This window comes from Rissa tridactyla, chromosome 2, assembly GCF_028500815.1.
Source record: "Rissa tridactyla isolate bRisTri1 chromosome 2, bRisTri1.patW.cur.20221130, whole genome shotgun sequence".
NCBI classification, from domain to species: domain Eukaryota; kingdom Metazoa; phylum Chordata; class Aves; order Charadriiformes; family Laridae; genus Rissa; species Rissa tridactyla.
Window position 1 is genome coordinate 1,635,205 of NC_071467.1, and position 19,922 is coordinate 1,655,126.

At 46.5% G+C, this 19,922-nt stretch overlaps 1 protein-coding gene across 5 annotated transcripts in view; it reads left to right on the forward strand.

The window, feature by feature from the left end:
- ZC3H3 (zinc finger CCCH-type containing 3) overlaps window positions 1–19,922 on the forward strand; it is a 194,815-nt gene that overhangs the window by 77,533 nt on the left and 97,360 nt on the right. For all 5 annotated transcript variants that reach the window (XR_008464701.1, XR_008464700.1, XM_054190095.1 and 2 more), the window contains exon 4: window positions 7,239–7,389. Coding sequence is in view for 3 of the 5 variants with exons in the window: in XM_054190095.1 (XP_054046070.1) it covers window positions 7,239–7,389 (151 nt within the window). In the remaining 2 variants the exon portion in view is untranslated. The remainder of the gene's footprint in view (window positions 1–7,238; window positions 7,390–19,922) is intronic.

Here is a 19,922-nt window from a genome sequence, read left to right on the forward strand (position 1 = left end):
TTCTGGGAGCTGAGGAAGAGATAACGGTGTTTTTTGCTGAATCTTTACTTCCAGGCCTGGAGCAAATCCCGTGGTGAGGATATTTGTGGGATTCATCTTTGTGTTTGCTTTCAGAATACCCTTCGGCAGAGATTTTCAGTTCTTTATGGAGCTGCTTTTGGTTTCGAATGCATGTTTTTTAAATCTCTGCTAGCATCAGAGCCTGTATCAGGAGTTACGGCTTGCTGGTGGCATCCTTTGCACATGGACTAATAGTCCTTAGCCCTTTATTTTTCTTCCTAATGACTGTCTCTGAAAAAGCAATTCAGTTTTATCAGAAGGTTTTTGGCCTCTGCTTTGCCTTTTTTCTTAGTGGACTCGTTGTGACTGAGTTAAAAGGGTGGCCCTGCTGCATTGCTTCACATCCCTGAGGTTTCATCCAGAGCTGGGGACAATACCGGCGCCGTATCAAAGGTACAGCTTCTTCTCCCCAATTTACATTCGTTCCCGCTCTCATCTCGCTTCCAAGTGCTGGAAGATCAATGTACCTGTCACTCACTGCTTCTCCGGCTCGCCTTGCAGAGGGATTTAACAGCAGCTCGGCATCAAGCCGCCGGCAGTCCAGCATGCCAGGCTCACACGGGAGGTTTGTGGTGGCCGATGATGGAGGGTAGGAGACCTGGTAGGGTCTCAGGTCAAACGTTGGCCCTCAGCACTGATTAATTTATTTTTTTTTCAATTCCCACGCAATTCCCATGCTCATATGGGAAGCTTTCTCTGTCGCACATCCTTTTCCAAAAGCAGCAATAATCTCTGTTATGGTTTTAGGAATCCACAACAATTTATTGTCGTTTAGACAATTATTCTGGATGACTCTTCCCTACCTGGGAAAGGGGTATTGGGAAAAAAAACAAGGAAAACCGAGGGATGAAATATAAACAGATTTAATAGGATAAGACTAAATGGTTAACATAATAACACTAAAGAACCAATATTGATCCCGATAGCAATTTAAAATACACAAGGATTATACTCAGCCCATTCCATCAGCAAGACGCTGTGCACTCCCAGCAGGGGACAGCCAAAGTGGGACACTGCGTGCGCTGCGGCTTCGGGAGGAAGGGAAGGGCTCAGGGCTCTGGCACCAGGGCAGGAAGTTCTCAGGATGGCAGCCCTCAAGGAAGAGAGAGAGAAACTCCTCAGCAAACATTCTATTTCTATTGAATGTGACGTTCGGGGTATGAAATTGTTGGCAGCTTGGGTCAAGTGCCCGGCTCTTGCTACTCCTCGTCCCCACACCTGATGAGCTCAAAAACACTGAGACCTTGAGACCCCGACACCATACCTGGCTATAAAGTAAATATTTTCACCAATTCAGACACTAGAGTCTTCTGAAAGTGCGGTTTTCCCCAGCATTAGAAGAGACCTCACTGATAAGTAAAATTACTAACAGAGAAATTGATCCTGTGTCGCTCAAACCAGGACAGACCTGGTCTAATGGGAGGTGTCCCTACCCGTGGCAGGGGATTGGAACAAGGTGATCTTTAAGGTCCCTTCCAACCCAAACCATTGTATGACTCTATGACATCTCATGAATTTGGGAATCTGTGCTCCTGAAATTACCCTCGCTTATTTAACTTTCTTTTTCCCAGCAATAGGTGGACGGGATTTACTCCACCAATATTAGAGTTTCCTTAAACCGCCCCGAGCAGCAGCGTCTTCCTCTTGCCGCATGGACTTGCCCGCTCACTCGTTAGGGCTCGGCTGGCTAATGATGCTGGTTTATCCCTGGAGAGCTGCTCTAATGGCCCAGTCATGCAGAAATAAATGGCTCTGGGTACGGCGTTTTGGGTGCCAGCCCTGTGGGAGGGTAGGAATGAAACTGTTGGACCTGGTTCGATTGAGAATCAGGCAAAGTTAGCTGATACCTGCCTCCCCTCCACTCATTTTTTTGAAGAATTGGAGGATTCAGATTTAATGACAGCTGATAGGGATGAAGGATTTGGAATAAGTAACAGCAGGTCAATGTTCCCCCTTCCCCAGTTCTCTTGCCATGGGAGTAAATATGTATTTTTACAAAAGGTTTTACTTCTTTTGTTGCAACTTCCTTGCTTAATTCTCCACTTTGTATAGGGGTTTCAAAAAGGTTATCCCTTTTAAACATTAAAACTTCATTCATTTGGGGGAGACATGGAATAGAAATAAGAAGTAATTTGGAATGGTTGGAGAATATAAAAGCTTCAGGTGTGGCAGTGCTTGTTTGTTTTAAGGATGTCAGAAAATGAGCGAGACGTTGTGTTATTTCTGTCTCTTCCGCAGACGTAGATTCATAGAATAGAATCATAGCATTGTCTAGGTTGGAAGGGACCTTTAAGATCATCGAGTCCAACCATCAACCTAACACTGCCAAACCCACCACTAAACCATGTCATCATTGAATAGAATCGTCGGATTTCAGGAGCCAGCCCTGGTTTTGCCCTCCCTGCTTCAGCTTCCCCAGGAGGGTGATTCCTGGCACCTCTCGCAGCAAAGAGCGAGCAGAAATAAGGATCTTCTTAACTGTCTTCTCCTCCTCCTCCGCTCTGCCCTGGTGAGGCCACAGCCGGAGTACTGGGTCCAGTGCTGGGCTCCACAGTTCAAGACAGACAAGGAACTACTGGAGAGAGTCCAGTGGAAGCTATGAAGATGGACTGGAGCATCTCTCTGCCGAGGAAAGGCTGAGAGACCTGAGTCCGTTTAGCCTGGAGAAGAGCAGACTGAGAGGGGATCTCATCAATGCTGAGCAATATCTAAAGGGCAGGTGGCAAGATGGGGCCAGACTCTTCTCAGTGGTGCCCAGCGACAGGACAACGGGCAACGGGCACGAACTGGAACACAGGAAATTCCATCTCAACGTGAGGAAAGACTTCTTTCCTTTGAGGGTGCCAGAGCACTGGAAGAGGCTGCCCAGAGAGGTGGTGGAGTCTCCTTCTCTGGAGATCTTCAAAAGCCTCATGGATGCGTTCCCATCCAACCTGCTCTAGGTGACCCTGCTTTGGCAGGGAGGTTGGACTGGATGATCTCCGAAGGTCCCTTCCAACCCCCACTATCCTGTGATTCTGTATTGCATTCAAGCTCTTTCCGAAGGGTTATGTGTGCTGGTGGGTCCTGGATCCCATCTGCTCAAAGCACCTTGAGAAGAGGTTTTGGCAACAAATTGCCCATCTCAAGGTCAACGTTGGAGTTTGGACCAGGATTTTTTCTGCGGGCACGGTTGGTGTGAGAGGTGCCTGGGGGATACATGGCTCCGAATAAAGCACCAACCTCAGCAGCGCACGGCCCGTTGCGATGGGCGCGGGCTGCGAGCCCTGGCTGATAAATGATGCTCATATCCCATTCAAATATGATGCAAGCAGTTTTTTTGTAGTTTGTCTTCCATTGCGGTAGTAAAGTTTTTAATTAGGAAAGCTAATGAGATCGATTAGTCATTAGAACTGACCTCTGGATCTCTGCGAGGAGTGTGCATGTGTGCGCTGGGCTGATAACGGGGGACGCTGGGGTATTGTTTGTAATAAAAGCGTAAAGTGTTTGATTTGAGTGAAATGTGCCACGGGGAATACATCATGCGGAGAAAAAAAATTACAACCCTGGGAGCCTGTAATGAAGGGAATTAAACCAACATCCTATCTAAATAACATGATTATCTACACAAAACCCCTCAGCTAGCAAGTAATAATAGAAAACTGAGCTCTTCGGAGAGTCTCTTTCAGGAGGTGGTTAATGCTGGAGCCGCGTACGCAGGCACTTTCAGAAGAGCAGCTCCGGCATGAATACACCATCCAATTAACGCCGGGGAATAGAGTTTACCAGGTGCCAGTCTGGCTGTGCAAGGAGGGGCGGCGGGGGGGAACGCCTGGAAGTCACAACAATTTGGGACTTCTATTTCTTGGGCGAGCGCGAGGCGGGGGACGATGTCAGGAAGGAGTTGGGTGAGGTTCTGGATTGATTAGTGGCAGGTAGAGGTTGCGTTGGGGGAAAAAAAAAATGTCAATAATGTAATCAGCAAATTCCCAGCTTAATACAGACTGGCGGAGGGAAAGGGTCAACTCGTGCTGTACTTCTGGGAGGATGAGCGTTTGCGTCTCTCGTTCCTTCCCTGGTGAGAAAGAGCGGCTTTGGGTATGTGGTTGATGCCATCTCCATGAGAGGTTGGATGTGTCCATGTCTCCCAGGTGAAAATGGGGTCTTGTAGTTGGCCAAATGGTTTGCCACCTCTCACCATAGCTGGAATTTCATCGTGTGAGCGCAAGGCTGGGGTCTGCATGTCTGTCCTTTTGTTTTTCTAACTTGGCAGTCCTAAATACAGTTCTCTGAAGCAAAATGCTCCAACTTTGTCAGTGCTTGCAAGCAATTATCATCGTAATTAGAGCTTAAACTTCGCAAAGGGCTTTAAAAAACCATGCGATGGTGCAGTTGCTGCCCTGAAGAATTTAGTCTGATGCAGAAAGTCCCAGGACAGGGAAACAGTAACGAAAACCCGTTTGCTTTCCATCTTTTCTGTCCCTTTTTCTTCTTCCCTCACCTCTAAAGCAATGGGTGTCTGCAATACCACTGGTCATTGAATGACAGAATGGTTTGGGTTGGAAGGAACCTTCAAAGACCATCTAGTCCAACCCCTGCCATGAGCAGGGACATCTTCAACTAGACCAGGTTGCTCAGAGCCCCATCCAACCTGGCCTGGAGTGTTTCCAGGGATGGGGCATCCACCACCTCTCTGGGCAACCTGGGCCAGTGTCTCACCACCCTCAGAGTAAAACATTTCTTCCTTACGTCCAATCTAAACCTACCCTCTTTCAGTTTGAAACCATTGACCCTGGTCCCCTCACTACAGATCCTGGTAAAAAGTCTCTCGCCGTGTTTCTTAGAAGCTCCTTTAGATACTGGAAGGGGCTCTAAGGTCTCCGTGGAGCCTTTTCTTCTCCAGGCTGAACCCCCTCAACTCTCTCAGCCTGTCCTCCCAGCAGAGGGGCTCCAGCCCTCCCAGTATCTCTGGGGCCTCCTCTGGCCCCACTCCGACAGCTCCGTGTCCTTCTGCTGTTGGTGGCCCCAGCACTGGAGGCAGCACTGCAGGGGGGTCTCCCCAGAGTGGAGCAGAGCATCCCCCCCTTGCCCTGCTGCCCACACTGCTGGGAATGCAGCCCAGAGAGCGGTTGGTTATGTCCCATTTGTCACCCACCACTATCACGAAGTTCTTCCCCGCAGGACTGCTCTCCGTCCATTCATTCCCCAGAATGTACTGATCCTGAGGACTGCCCTGACCCGGGGATCTTGCCCGTTACCTTGTTGAACTTAGAATCATAAAATCATAGAATTGCCTGGGTTGGAAGGGACCTTTCAAATCATCTAGTCCAACCATCAACCTAACACTGACAAAAACCATCACTAAACCATATCTCTAAGCACTATGTCTACCCGGCTTTTAAATCCCTCCAGAGAAGGTGACTCAGCCACTTCCCTGGGCAGCGTGTTCCAATGCTTGATAACCCTTTCAGTGTAAAAATTTTTCCTAATATCCAGTCTAAACCTCCCCTGGCGCAACTTGAGGCTGTTTCCTCTTGTCCTAAACTTCATGAGGTTCACACGGACCCACAAAACATCTGGGTTTATTTGAATTATTTTTTTTATTTTAATTTTTATTCCAAATTACCAGAAGCTCTTGCAGTTACTGGTGTTGACTTCCTGGCTTTTCGGTTTGTTCAACATTTACCAGTTGACTTAACGCGCCCTTACTTGGAGTGTGTTTTGTAGCACTGCTGGTTTTATCGGTGCTCGCTGGTTAACAGCGGCGTGCTGCTCTTGAAAGCATCATTAAAAGTCTGCAGAAAATAATTTGCATGCAGGCATTATTTTGATGCATTAATTAAGCAGGGGTCCCACATAGGAGTTGGAGGGATCTCTTAAAATAACACTTTGGTGTGAGGATCTGGCTTCATGCGTGGTGCAAACAGGGGTTGGAGGTCCCGGACGCTACGACGTGGGCAAGCGCAATGCCAAGTTAGAGCTGGCTGGGCTATTTATACCAACCGCCTTCCAAATTTTATTACAGCCATATAAAAGAGATTATTTGCGTGGTGTCGTGAGCGTGCTTGGAGCTTTATAGGCGGTGTTGAAGGCTGTGAATCCGTCCGCACGCTCCTTGCTCGGTGATCATTTATCTTACGGTATAGTACTGAGGAGCGTTGCGATCGTCATCTTTATTATGAAAAATCCCAGTGATTTATCTGTTGCGGCAGAGCCTGCTTTTCTCCTGCCCTACCCCCACCCCCATCATCAGAAGTTGTAACTCTCGGGCTGAGTTTGGGAATGGAAATTCATGTTGCTGGCTGCTTGATCCCTCCCGAACCCCACATGCAACACCGGCTTGCTTGGGAACGCACAAGACGGAAAATATTCTCCCTATTAAACACGACTGCAAGGAATCGGGGAAGCTGCTCCCTCAATTCTAGGGAACGAGATCGGCTCTAAAAACATTTCCCTGTTTTTCTTGTTTCAACACAGATCCAGCATCCTGAGATTACCAGTTTACCTGGGACGCAATCTTATTCTCCCTTCTTGCGCAGAGACAAACATGGGGACGGGTACGACATTTTCAGGGGAAATAATGATTCTGCTTTTCCCCTCTCAACCTTGCAATAATTTTAATTAGAGGATCTCCAAGAAAAACAGCCGGCCCTTTAAATCAGTTATAAAACCAGAAGACTTAGTCTCAGCATGTAGTGTCAGCTTTAATTATCTGGGCAGTTATAGCTGTATGTTATAAAAGTCGGGCAATTAGATGCATTCCTTAAAGCCGCAAAAAAAATTGCTAGCTATCAAGTGGAGGAAAACCAGAGTCAAACATATAACTGTTAATTGCATGAAACATTCGGCAGAATAAAGCGGCGTGTAGATCATCCTGCAAAATATGATGAAAACGGGAATGATTAAGTGCATAAATCTGTTTCCAACGTAGATGTGGGGGATAGAGGTATTCTTGGTGAATGCGTGATTCACCTGGTAGAATTTTGCTGTCGGGCTGGTGAAGCCAAACACCCCAAAGCCCATCAGAGCCATTCTCTTAACCATCAACCATGGTGGTCCCGTGCCTGAAGCGCCCCAGGGGTCTTTTGCCCCTTTTTGCAGGTGATAAAGAGTTGGGTGTAGGACCTACATTGGTGAGGTCCCTTCTGTCCCATGCACACCTGAATTTCAAGCCCTTTTTTCCATTTGCTTTCTCGTAGGAGCCAACTTGCACTTCGTAAGGAGTCCCCCAGCCAACAAGGTGATAAAGACACGCTACAGGATAGTGAAGAAGAATGTGGTGTCTCCAGCCTTATCGTCCTTCAGCAGCCCAGTTCCCAACTGGAAGACAAGGCGCCCCGTGACATCCAGGTAATTCTTCCATCCCTTGAACGCAGCTGGTTGGGATGCAGGAGACGTGGGAGCTCCCACGTGGGCTCCGTGTTATTACCGTTGCATGTTCGTCGCTTAATTTCTCTATTTATTTAGCCACTTCTACGCAGAGTTTATTGACTTAAAGTGTAAAATCGTATTAGTAATCACGTTAGCCCGAGTCGGCGGCCAACAGCTTACCGCAGTCTGTGGCTTCATATTTATTCCCTGTTTGAATTAATTGTTTCCATGAAGCAGTTAAATAAGCTGTAAGGAAGATGAATAAACGCACGCAGCTTTTTACATGAGACCTAAGTAAACTTGCTGCTTTTTTTTGGAGATAGATGTGGCCTGTTAATTAGGGATGGTCAAGCCTGCTAACGAGGCCAGACCTTCCCTCTGCTTTATAACATTCTTGCGTATGTTGGTGCTATGGAGGAGCTTATTGAAAGCGTGTTGGAGGCAGATGCTCCAAACCTGCACCAGGAGGTAGGTGCAGGCACAAACTTGCTTCTTCCTGAGTTATCTGGGCGGGTGGAGCATCAGCCTGGCCCTGTAGCAAATAATTTGGCGTGCCAGCACGCATCTGAAGAAGGGTGTCACCCAAGGACGGTGCCGGACCCTTGAGTTTGAGTCTTCCTAAATCAGCCGTGCTGATGTCTGTGTTTCAGCTACAAATGTTAGCTGGTCCCCCGTTACCAGGGAACATCTCAGAGGCCAAGACAAAGTTGTGTCTAAGCAGAAAGGTCATTATGGTAATTGACTCTCAAAAAAAAGGAGCTATTAGAACTGATGTTTATGGTTATAACCCAGATTCTGGCTATTCTTAGGTTGAGGATGACTTCTCCTCCACCCTGAAATGCTGGTTTGCCACTGTCACAGTTAATATTTTGGGCAAAGAAAGCCACGGGCTCCGCTATGGGCTTGTTGGTTTTATTATTCATCCCAGTGTAGCAAACCCGAGGACCTGGGGGATGCTGCGGGCTGTCCCCCACCATCGGCTCCTCCAGCGGAGCAGCGACATGGGTCGACATCAACGTCCTGCTCTGTGTGGTTTCTTCCAAAAGTTATTTCCCCCAGCAATGCCCCGAGGGCCGACGGCTTTTGTGGTGGCTGCTACGGAGAGAGAAAGATTGCGGTGATTTTTTTTAAAGTTTAAGTTTGCCAGCTTTTTCCCTATACTTAGTGAATTTGGCTTTGAGTTTCAGAAATATTGGTATCTGAAGAGAGGGTTGATTTTGGAAGACTTTAGGGTGATGAGGCAAAGTACCAGGTAAACAGAGAGATTTTAAAAAAGGGTGTTTATTTTCAAACTATTTTTTAAAATATAAAATTAGTCTATTATTTTGCCTTGGTTTTTCAAGATCTTAGTTGAGAAACTCCTCGTCTTGCATCTATACCGGCCTCGGGTTACTCTTGTATGTAAACTGTGGGATCCTTTTGGGCTAATGGCTGATTTCCACCCAAATTTTTTTGCCATCAGTCTTACCTGCACCACCTCTTCTTTTTTCTTCACCTTCTACTTTAGCCTTGGCTATCTTCTCACCTGTGCATCATGTCCTTTTATCCAGTCCTGAGATCCGCATGTCTCCTCTTACTGCCGCCCCCAAAATAGCTGGTTTTCCTCCTCCAGTGCAATTACTGCTCCACTTTTGGGTGCCACCTCCATTTGCACGTCCTTGAGGCCAACTTCTTGCATTTCCCTTGACACAAATAAACCACATATTCTTTTTCTTGTTCCCTTATCTTGCCTTTTTGTTGAATCAAGGCAGCGTGTGTGTGCTTCTTGCCTGCCAGTGAGAGTTCTTGCTTGCTCACCACTCTCAGGCTACGATAGAAAGCCAGACCATCAAATAAGTAATTGTTGTGTTTCTTCTATGGCCCCCAAACCAGCTTTTTTTTTCAATATTATTATTAATTTTTCAAAGTGTGGCTTTTGCATTGTGAATGCACAAGTATGTTACGGTAAAATCTTACATTATATCGCTTCTTAGAGGGTCATAATTTGCTGCTGGTAATTACAAAACCTGGTATTTTGTGTGCAAAAGAAGATTTGTTTCTCGTGGCTTGTAATCTCCTGTTTCCTCCTGCGGTGTTGGAGTAATGCTGTCTCTGGTTCTGGTTGCTCCTGTAGCTACAATTACCAATGTGCAACTCAAATTGCCCCTAATTAGTGCGTTTACATCCACATTGACATGCATCTTACCCTTTCCCATCCCCAGCTCAGTTTCCTGCTTTTTTGGTCCTGAACCAGCTGTTTTGAGCAAATCCTCCTTTTATTTAGGTGAAAACAGCTCCTGTTTTCTCTTCCCGGTACAGGCAGTCCTGTTCAAATCACCCTTCTCCCTCCGTCACTGCCCTCACTACAAATCCTGCCTATTTATTGGAGAAAAGATTGATTTTGGTGTCAAGTTTTCTTCTTTTTTTTTTAAATGTTTTGTGAGGGTTCTGGGCAAAACTGCAGCTTCAGTGTCTGTCCGCTGTTACTGCACCTGAACTGGGACCTTGAAAGAGAAAGCGTGAGCCAGGCAAGGCTCGCCCTGTTCCGTAATCGTCCCAGTTTTATTCCTGGGAGGAGAATTTGCATCTGGGACCTGCTGTCTGTTGGTGGATTTGCTTCTGCAGTCGCTTTCCCAGCTGGTGGAACATGGTGATGTTTTTGCCAGTTGATGCTCTTTATAGGGAGAATCACCGTGTTGTACTGTGACATGACATTGGCCGAATTTTTTATACTGTTGATGTATGAGCCCGACTCGTGAGACCCGTTCGGGCATCAGTGGTGGGGGAGGGGAGAGGAGCTTCTCATAGCCGTATCAAATTTAATCTGCTGCCCCTTGATGAAGTGCAGATGCGTGTGTTTAATCTGACGCTGTAATAGATGACTAACTTGGTTGCCCAGAGAAGTTGTGGATGCCCCATCATTGGAAGTGTTCAAGGTCAGGTTGGACGGGGCTTTGAGCAGCCTGTTCTAGTGGGAGGCGTCCCTGCCCATGGCAGGGGGTTGGAACTAGATGGCCTTTAAAGGTCCTTTCCAACCCAAACCATCCTGTGATTCTGTGAACTTCAGCCTTAGTTAATAGAAGACAATTTGTACTCTGACTATTTGGCTCATGTTCTTCCATGGTTGATGGATGGAGGACCTGCAGTGAGAGCCAAGGAGGGCAGGAGCTTCAGGCAGGGCCTTCAGGCAGGGTTAGATCAGGAGTCTCCAGCTGCTGGGTGGTGGGTCTTGCTCAACCGAGCAGTGATTTTGCGGAGGAGCGACCTGTTCATGCCGCCACGATTGGCTGAGAGCTCCCACTTGTAGAATAATTTTATCCGTATTAATCTTTGACTTCATTAAATGATGTAGTTTAGATCTTACGGCTGTTTCAGACAAATCTTGATAAAATGCCATCAGCAAATTAGAACAATTACATTTTAAAGAAGCCATAAATCTCTTGCACCGTCTCCCTATTACCTTCGTTGTCTGTGATCAATCATCTGGACTGTCGGGAGGAAGCACATGGCAAATGCTTCTCCTGTAGTTTTTTATGGTGTTTTTTTTTCTCCGTCGTTCACAGCATCCTCTTGGACCTGTAACAAGCTGGGAGCTGCTTTCTCGCTGCTTTGCGTTGTTTTTGCCAAAACAATGGGCAGCTTTGGTGGCGGTGGGACACGCTGTGCACGCCTGCAGCACTGCTTTAGTCACCTCCTCATTTTGATCTTTCAGCGTGTGTCATACTGAAGGGTCAACTGTTTCTTTTTAATATCCTTTTTACCTTGAGCCAGAAGTGTTCTGTTAAAAGGCTGGTGGAGCTGTAGTTGAGTGGTGCTCTCAAATGTGTTTCTAGCTGACACTAAGGGGAAGATCCTACTATAAAATCCAGGGTTTGGGGAGTCCAAAAGTGACGTGCAAGGGTTTTTCATGGCAATCAATCTTTTCAGAGTTAATGGCAGTTTCACTGCCTTAATAAACTTCCGTCAGGATCTGTGTTCTTGTCCATCTTGTGAACTTGCTGTCATTAAAGGTGTTAATTAGATTCTCCCCCCTCTTTTTTTTATGGAATCGTAGAATGGTTAGGGTTGGAAGGGACCTTAAAGATCATCTAGTCCAACCCACCTGCCGTGGGCAGGGACACCTCCCACTAGACCAGGTTGCTCAAGACCCATCCAGCCTGGCCTTGAACATTTCAAGGGATGGGACATCTATTTGTGGATATCTGTGCTGCGAGAAACCTTGCCTGGGGCATCCGGGATGTTGCCCTTATTGCCAAGAAACTCCTGGAAATCAGCAGGCTAAGATGAAATGGGTCGTGTCTTTGGGAAATGAGTGACGGGGAGAGTCGCTGCAGGTCTGGAGGTACCCCGTGTTAATCCCTCGGTGATGAGTTGCCTTCTCCCCTTATTGCTAGGTTGCATTAAACTTCGCCCTGCTGCTGACTTTTCTTAGAAGCGATAGATGGGAGTATATTTTAAATTAATTTTACTACACTTTTTGTAATATTTTTGTTTTAAATAGATTTATAAGCAACTTGGGGGCTATTTCTCCAAATTTATGAAGATAATTTTCACTCTCTTGATAAGGTTAAATTTACACCTGCTATTTCCATATTAATTCACATTGCTAAGTGGATCTAATTTTCTTCCGTTCTTCTATCTAGCAAGTGTGGCCTTTCCTAATGCAATTTCCCCCTCACTAAATCACTGTGATCGGGAGTCATGATCGAGTTAAATTAACTTAAATTAATTTACTTAATAAGAGCTCCAGATCATTGTGAATGAGGTTAAGATTTATTGATTCTCCTTTTCACTCCTCCCCCTTATCTCTCTCTGCTTTGCAGGAACGCAGCTCAGAAGGGCTGTGATTTGCTTGCCTTAAGTTTCATTTGCTCCTATTGACATTGCAGTTGGTCATCGCTTAGAAATCAGGGAGGGGGACGAGACACTTGCTCCCCGCGCAGCCTCTCGCCGCCGGGAGAGGGCTGGGCTGAGCCAGTTGCGACGGAGGAGTTGCGATGGATGAAGTGGTGTGTTGAGCCACGGCGATGATGCTGCTTCTGCTTCCAGCCTCTTTCCATGGTCCATGTGGTGTCAGCAGATGGGGCTACCAATAAACCAGGATGGCCAAGTTTCATAGACGTTGTCCAGAGGCAGCAAAAGCCTTCTGGGGTTGAGGGCACTGTAGGACTGTGGAAACTGCTAGAAAGGTAGGTAGGGCCCTTGTGTCTGGGATCCTGCACCTCGATGCACCTTGTCTAGAGGGAGCAGATGAAGATAATGGCAGGAGGATGCTCCTGGACGTTGCAAGTACCCCTCCTTGCAAAACCACATGCTCCACCAAAGGGACAGTCTTTTTACAAGCAGAACAGGACAAAGGGGACAAACCCAAATGCCACTGAGCATCCGTCCCAAGGCAGCAGTGGGAAATGTCCGTGCCACTCTACAGTGGATGACGTGCCAATGATGGGCTCAGGCAAGGAACCGTGCCAAGAACAACGGGGAGCATTGACCAGGAGAAGGAGGGTGCACCAACGCTTTCAGGAGATGCCAGCTCACCCTCTCATGGAGAGACAAAGCCACTTCAAAACACGTTTTTGGGAGCAGAGTGATCTATGTGTAGCAGCTGGTGTGTTTATAGACCCCTCATGGGCGAGTTAAAACACTGACCCACTTTGAAGAGTTTTCTTCTAAAATACTGATGCATGTGTTTAAAAGAAAAGTAACCTGTCTGCAAATATAGTCTGACACTGATGAAGAAGTTCAGATATTTCCTTCAGAAAACTTAGCAGTGCCTCTTGAGGGACAGTCCTACCCCTCCAGCACTATAAATAAGTAAAGAACAAGATAATATAACATTTGTCAGAGAAATGCCTGCTCAGTACAAAAGATTTGTCAGCAGAGGATACACTTGTGTGGTTTAGTTTTGTTTTCTTCTTTTCTTTCTGTTCCTTGGCCTGGAGCACATTGAATGGACTAAGATGAAAATGAGGGCCTTCTGGGCTTGACTTGGGTCCTCGCCACCTGTTGCCCTGCGTAGCCTGTAGGGTTTTACCTTTCATCACGAATGGGGTGATGCGGGCTGTGAAACGGGCTGGATCTCAGCCACCACGGTGGGTGCAAGTGGCACTTCACCAGGGCAAAGGGACATCTGGCTGAGTGCACAAAAGGAGAAGAAACCACTGTCTCTGCCAGTCGCCATCTTTTCAGGAGGTTGAGATGCTGTGTGCCAGGTCACTTGGACACACCGACCTCCCTGTCTCATCCCTTCCTTTCCTTCGTGGTGGGTGAGTTTTTGGTTTCCAATTTCTTTTTGCTCTCTTACCAATGGTTTTCAGGTATCCATTGCCAGACGGTCAACCCAACTCCTGACCCAGTTCCTAGAATCATAGAATGGGTTGGGTTGGAAGGGACCTTTGAAGAGCATCTAGTCTAACCCCCCTGCCATGGGCAGGGACATCTTTCACTAGACCAGGTTGCGCAAAGCCCCGTCCAACCTGACCTTGAGCACTTCTAGTGGTGGGGTCAGACGATGCTGCCTCTCTAACTTCTGCTGACCATTGAAGGTATCTGCTGAGGGTGTGTGGAGGCTATCATTCTCCAGCGCTGTCCCCACACTTGGTCTCCTCTCTCGTGCAGCAGCATCATCATCTTTTCCCCTGCGTCCCGTGCTGGGGTACTGAACTAATTTCATGCAGCCGCTGCCACCCCCCTCACGGGGAAACCTTGCAGATTTTCCTCACTACGTGATCCCATGTTGCTGACGTGTCTTGAGTCCTGTTACATCCTTCCTCACAGGAGTGAAAGTAGTTTCACCTCCTTGAGCCAACGGTAGCATGTGTTTGCGAAGGGCTCTCGGCTTCCGCCTCTGTGGTGGAGTATATTCCATGTCTGACCAGGGTGAGCAGGGCCACGGGTGCCGGTCTTGGTGTGCTGTCATCTGCGATGTGTGTGTTAACTCTTTGCACCTAAGCCCTTGGGGAAGGGAGGTGCAGATGAACCGAAAACTTGGGTTGCAAGACAGAGGTGTGTGTACCAGGATGGTTTCTCCCTGTACTCAGCACTGGTGAGGCCCCACCTGGAATACTGTGTCCAGTTTTGGGCCCCTCACGACAAGAAAGACATTGAGATGCTGGAGCATGTCTGGAGAAGGGCAATGGAGCTGATGAGGGGTCTGGAGCACAACTCTTGTGAGGAGCGGCTGAGGGAGCTGGGGGTGTTCAGGCTGGAGAAAAGGGGGCTGAGGGGAGACCTTCTCGCTCTCTACAACTCCCTGAAAGGAGGGGGTAGCCAGGTGTGAGTTGGTCTCTTCTCCCAAGGAACAGGTGATGGGACAAGAGGAAACGGCCTCAAGTTGTGCCAGGGGTGGTTTAGGATGGATATTAGGAAAAAGTTTTACACTGAAAGGGTTATTAAGCATTGGAAGAGGCTGCCCAGGGAAGTGGTGGAGTCACCATCCCTGGAGGGATTTAAAAGCCAGGTAGACATGGTGCTGAGGGACATGGTTTAGTGATGGTTTTTGTCAGAGTTAGGTTGATGGTTGGACTCGATGATCTGAAAGGTCCCTTCCAACCTAGACGATTCTATGATTCTATGATTCTGTGCTGGGGAATTATTTCCAGCACTTGTGGAAGATCCCGCCGTATAGGGTGAAACGCCGTGGGGCATATTTCTGGAGGCTCAAATGATGGAGAACGTCCTTCTTCTGCTTAAAACCCCCGACTTAAAATGAACATGCTTTTTTAAAATCATCTATTGGCCAAGAATTGGAGAGAGCAGGGTAGAGGGCAGCCCCAGCTGTGCCTACTGTGCTTTGGGGGCTATCAGGATGATCCCATAAATTACCAATATGTTGACAGCTTCTTCTGAAAAGGGACATGTGGATGGCAGCAAATGTCCTAAAGCCTAATTACCCTGAAGAAGACACAGCAGTTGTTAGAAGGACAATGCCGAAGCATCCCATGCAAGAACCACCTTGATAAGCCACCACCGCAAGGTGTTTAGTTTGTAGGATTTTAAGATATGAGGCTTTGAGAGCAGAATCTATTTAGAATTATGTTAAAAAAGTACATTTGTAAGAGGCATCTCCTCAACTGTCATTGTACAGTTTATAAATTGAGGGATTAACACCACTTCTCCAAAAGCATCTGGAGTTGGTGGCTGTAGAAACCAGATTAGTCCATGAAGTGTTAGTTTCTTCAGGAGAGGACTTATTTATTCCTGATATAGCTATGAAAACACAAAATCCAGCAGCGACACTATGGGATGGAGACCAAAAGGTGCATTGGTTTGGCGATGGGTGGTGGAAGTGGGTTTGTAAAGCTTTTTTTGTGTCCCCTTCTTCCCGTGGTGCTCTGTGCTGGCAGGTTCCTTCTCTCTCCATCCCTAACCACTGTCTCAAAAATCTCAAAATGAAGAAGCCAGAGGCAAATAAGTGACACCTGGTTGTTTCTCCGTGTTGCTAAGCAGACACTGCTCTCATGTATTTACTCAACACACCTCCAGGAGAAGTCATCAAGCAGTTTTGGAGAGCAAAAACGCTGCTCTCCATGCGTCTTCAAGATGATGCAGGCTCTGGAGATGTTTGTGTAGTTCTCCAAGAGGAAGGCATGTTAAATCCCAGGATGTTCCTGATGCTGAGGGGTCAGCGACTGGGGGTGAGAGCTGAGAGTGGGGTTTGGGGCCATAATGCATGATGGACGGAGCAAATCCTTGTTTCTCCGGTGCTGAGGCATCATCTTGAAAGTTGCGGAGAAGATGCAGAAAACTGTTAATGTCGCCTTCTACCGTTGATAATTGCTGACTGCTCTGACGGGGGGAAGTTTTAGTCGAAGTTATCATATATTGTGAGCAGACGGGGATGGTTTTATTTTAAAGATCTCACCAAAGGTCGTTTTCTCTCCTCGGTCTGTTTATTTTTTCCACTGGTCGGTACCTTTGCTTTAAGGGGGAGAAGGGGTCCAAGAGGTGGGGTCCTAACCTCCCACAGACCAGTTTGGAGCATAAACTGGTGATCGAGATGCTGTTTTTCAAGCTGAGGGGAGACTTCAAGGACCAGGCTGCAATCTCCAATTTTTGGGGGGGTTTCAAGCGCATCTATAGAAGTTATCTGTCTCATTCAGGTGATGCTCCGGTGGGATTTTGCCTTCTCTGCTCCTGGTGCTGATTGCTTCTGCATCTCCCTGCACGTAGGTGAAGGATCCTGAGCATCCATAACCCTACGGGCAGAGGTTGGGGTGCCAGGAGTTAATTTTGTTTTATCAAGATGATAAAATACCCCTCCACCTCCTCGGCTTTTGATGCGTTAATCTGAAAAAGGAGTCGAAATGTGACTAATGTCCTTAAAGTTCCTGTCAATTTTTTTCTTCCCAAATTCATTTGACATGAAAGTGAGAAGTAAACAGAAAGCCTGTGTTTAAGCAGATAACTTGGAAAGCCTTTTCCATCACATTTAAAAACGGCCGTGTCATGGATTCTGCGAATTGGCGGGTTCTATTTTGTTTTATTTTATTTTGTCTGTGTGGTAAATTTTCTTTTAATAATCTCGACGTGGTTTTACGAGGTTTAGGGCTAAGACTTTTTTTTGAAGGGATGTTAAACCATTCTCCAAAATGACATCTCATTAAAGTGAAATTCATCTGCCGGGATTGGAGACATTGCAGGCAGGAGGAAACTGTGGCTTCCATTTGAAAATACATATTATTTTTTTTTCTATAGGAAGTACTTTTAATCTTTTTAATGAGGATGGTATGAGATACACAACCCCCGTATTGTTTCTGAGAAGCCCTGACATGTGGCCCAGCGTAATCCAGTTTCTGTTAGGGACTGGTTTAGAGGCTTTAAAAAACAATGTCGCCTCTTTTGGGCAAAGCTCGGGATTAATCTTTCATGTGCTCAGCGCTCCCCCCTCGCAGAAAGACAGACACTTTATAACATTCAGTCATCCCTTTTGCCGTTTTTTTTTTCCCCTTTTGCTTTTTTTTTCCATCTTCTTTCCCCCTCTTTCTCTCCTCTTTCCCCTTTTTTCCCCTTCCTCCCCCCTCTTCTCCCCTTTTCTCCCTCTTCCTCTTTTTTTCTCTTTCCTCTTTCCTTTTTTTCCTTTTTCCTTTTTTTATCCCATTTCTTTCCTTTTTTCTTTTTTCTCTTTTTCCTTTTTTCCTTCTTTCCTCTTTTCCTTCTTTCTCGCTTTTCTTTTTTCCTTCTTTACTGTTTTCCTGTTTTCCTTGGGATTTTTGCCCCTTCTTTCCTTCCTTCCTTTTTTCTTTTTTTCCTTCTTTCCTTCTTCTCCATTTTCCTTCTTTTCTTTTTTCCTTTTTTCCTGTCTTCCTTCTTTCCATCTTTCCTGTTTTCCTTCTTTTCTTTTTTCCTATTTTCCTTCTTTTTCTTTTTTCCCTTCTTTCCTTCTTTCCTTCCTTTTTTCTTTTTCCTGTTTTCCTTCATTTCTTTTTTCCTTTTTTCCGTCTGTCCTGTTTTCCTTCTTTCATTCTCTTCTTTTTTCCTATTTCCCTTCTTTCCTTCCTTCCTTTTTCTTTTTTCTTTTTCCTTTTTTCTTCTTTCCTGTTTTCCTTCTTTTCTTTTTTCCTTCTTTCCTGTTTTTCTTTTTTTCCCGCTTTCCTTCTTTTTCTTTTTTCCTGTCTTTCCTTCCTTCCCTTTTCTCTCCTTCTTTCCTGTTTTCCTAGTTTCCCTTCCCTTCCCTTCCCTTCCCTTCCCTTCCCCCTTTTTTTTTCCTTTTCCCCCTCTTTTTTCCCTCTTGCTTTCCCCTACAGCAGAGCTGAGAGCTGGGTGCTTTCCCAACCGACAGCCTGAGCAGCAGATTCATGATGGACAACTTTGCAGCAGGAAAAGCCTGGGCTGTCCCTCCCCATCCTCCCAGTGCCCCCAGTCCTGTCCCGTGCCAGGGCAGCCTCATGCCATGAGGTTGTATTTTGTGCTGCTTTTGCAGGAATTCAAGGCTGCCGGCGTTGCGGGGAGCGCTCCGGTCTCCTCCTCAAAGGGTCAGCCCCAGTAATCGAGCTCTACTTTGGAGGAACTAATGAAAGCAAAATAAAACCGGGACTCAGAGGTTAACTACCAGCTTTAAATGCATATGAAAATACTTAAGAATAATGGGATTTTCTTTTTTTAATTTTGGTTAATGGAGTAGTCGAGTTTTGAATGGATTCTATTAAAAATAAAACTGTCACATCCGAACCTGGGGAAGCAATGATGGGGTATTTACTCAGCAGGGTGTTGTGTTGATCTTGGATCAGCCCTTCCCCGGAGCCTGGAGCATCCCTCCCTCTTCACAGAGCCCACCGTTCCCTAAACCCGGATCTTTTCTTGCTGGGAGATCTTGCAGCTTCATCATGTGCTGGATCTGAGTTGCTTATGAGCAGACGAAGGAGATGCTTGAGTAGTTTGGCTGAAAAAATGGAGAATTTCTGCTTTTTTTGCCTCCCTTTCTGAATTAGTGGGGTATAGCTGATAGCCTTCGCCCTCCGTTATTTGGGGGAAATGCCTTGCATTTTCTGCAGAGGTACAGAAAATAACCTTGTTTTTCCTGTGGGCGTAAGGCACCTCGGAATAATCTGGCTTCTTATTTGGCTGCTGAAACGTGGTTTTAGATCTGTAGTCCAGCAAACATCTTGCTCTCCAGATTTAGGGAAAGAAATGCAGAAAACTGGGTTTTGGTTGTGGGGAGACTGGGGGACATGGAAATGGTGAGCGTAATTGAGAATAAAATCAATGTCTTCTTGTTTAGCATCATCGGTTCGTAGTTTTGCTTTTGTAATACTTAAACCCAGCCAAACACAGATATCTCCTGTAAATCAAAGATATGTAAGAGGTGGTTTCCACAACCAGGCTCTTTCCCAGCGTCTGTTGAGAGCCATACTCACAGTGAACTCCCAGCCTGGCGCTGGTTTTCTGTCGCATGTTGAACTCACCTCACCCTCTTGGCCTGAGATGCCCATGTTGGATAGAAATGAGCTTGAAGCCAACCAGTCCATAGCTTGGATAATGTATAAATGTCTTCCTTCTCTTTCATATTTTTTTATCCCTGAAATCAAAGTTTGGTAGTGCAAAACCACTGTAGAAGAGCATGATCCTGTCCCTCATGGCAGGCATCAGCTGCATCCTCAGCAGGATTTTTATCTGGGTCAGGACAATATTTTGAAGCCGGTCTCCTGAGCAGAACTTCTTCAGTTGTTGGGCTTCATGTGGCTTCACAGACCAGTCTTGATGGTTTAAACTCAACCCCTTGTAGATGACACCACTCCTGAGGATGTTCTCCAGCTGCTGGTGGGCTCTGGGTCATCAGGGCTAGGCAGGAACAAAGCAAAGGACATTTTTTTGGTGAAATTAGTTTAATTTGTAGTGTGGATGTTGGGTCCTCAGTACCAGGTTGCCTCTACAGATCTGCTCTGAAGGGTCCACGCTACTTGCTAGAAGAGATATGGCTGGTGTGGGTCATAAAGGTGGGCACCAGCCTGGGACAAGATTTTGGACCTGTGATGGAGTCTGTGAACGCCTGGTTGATGCAACCTCTTTCTTTTTCCAGCCTTCCACCTTTCTTC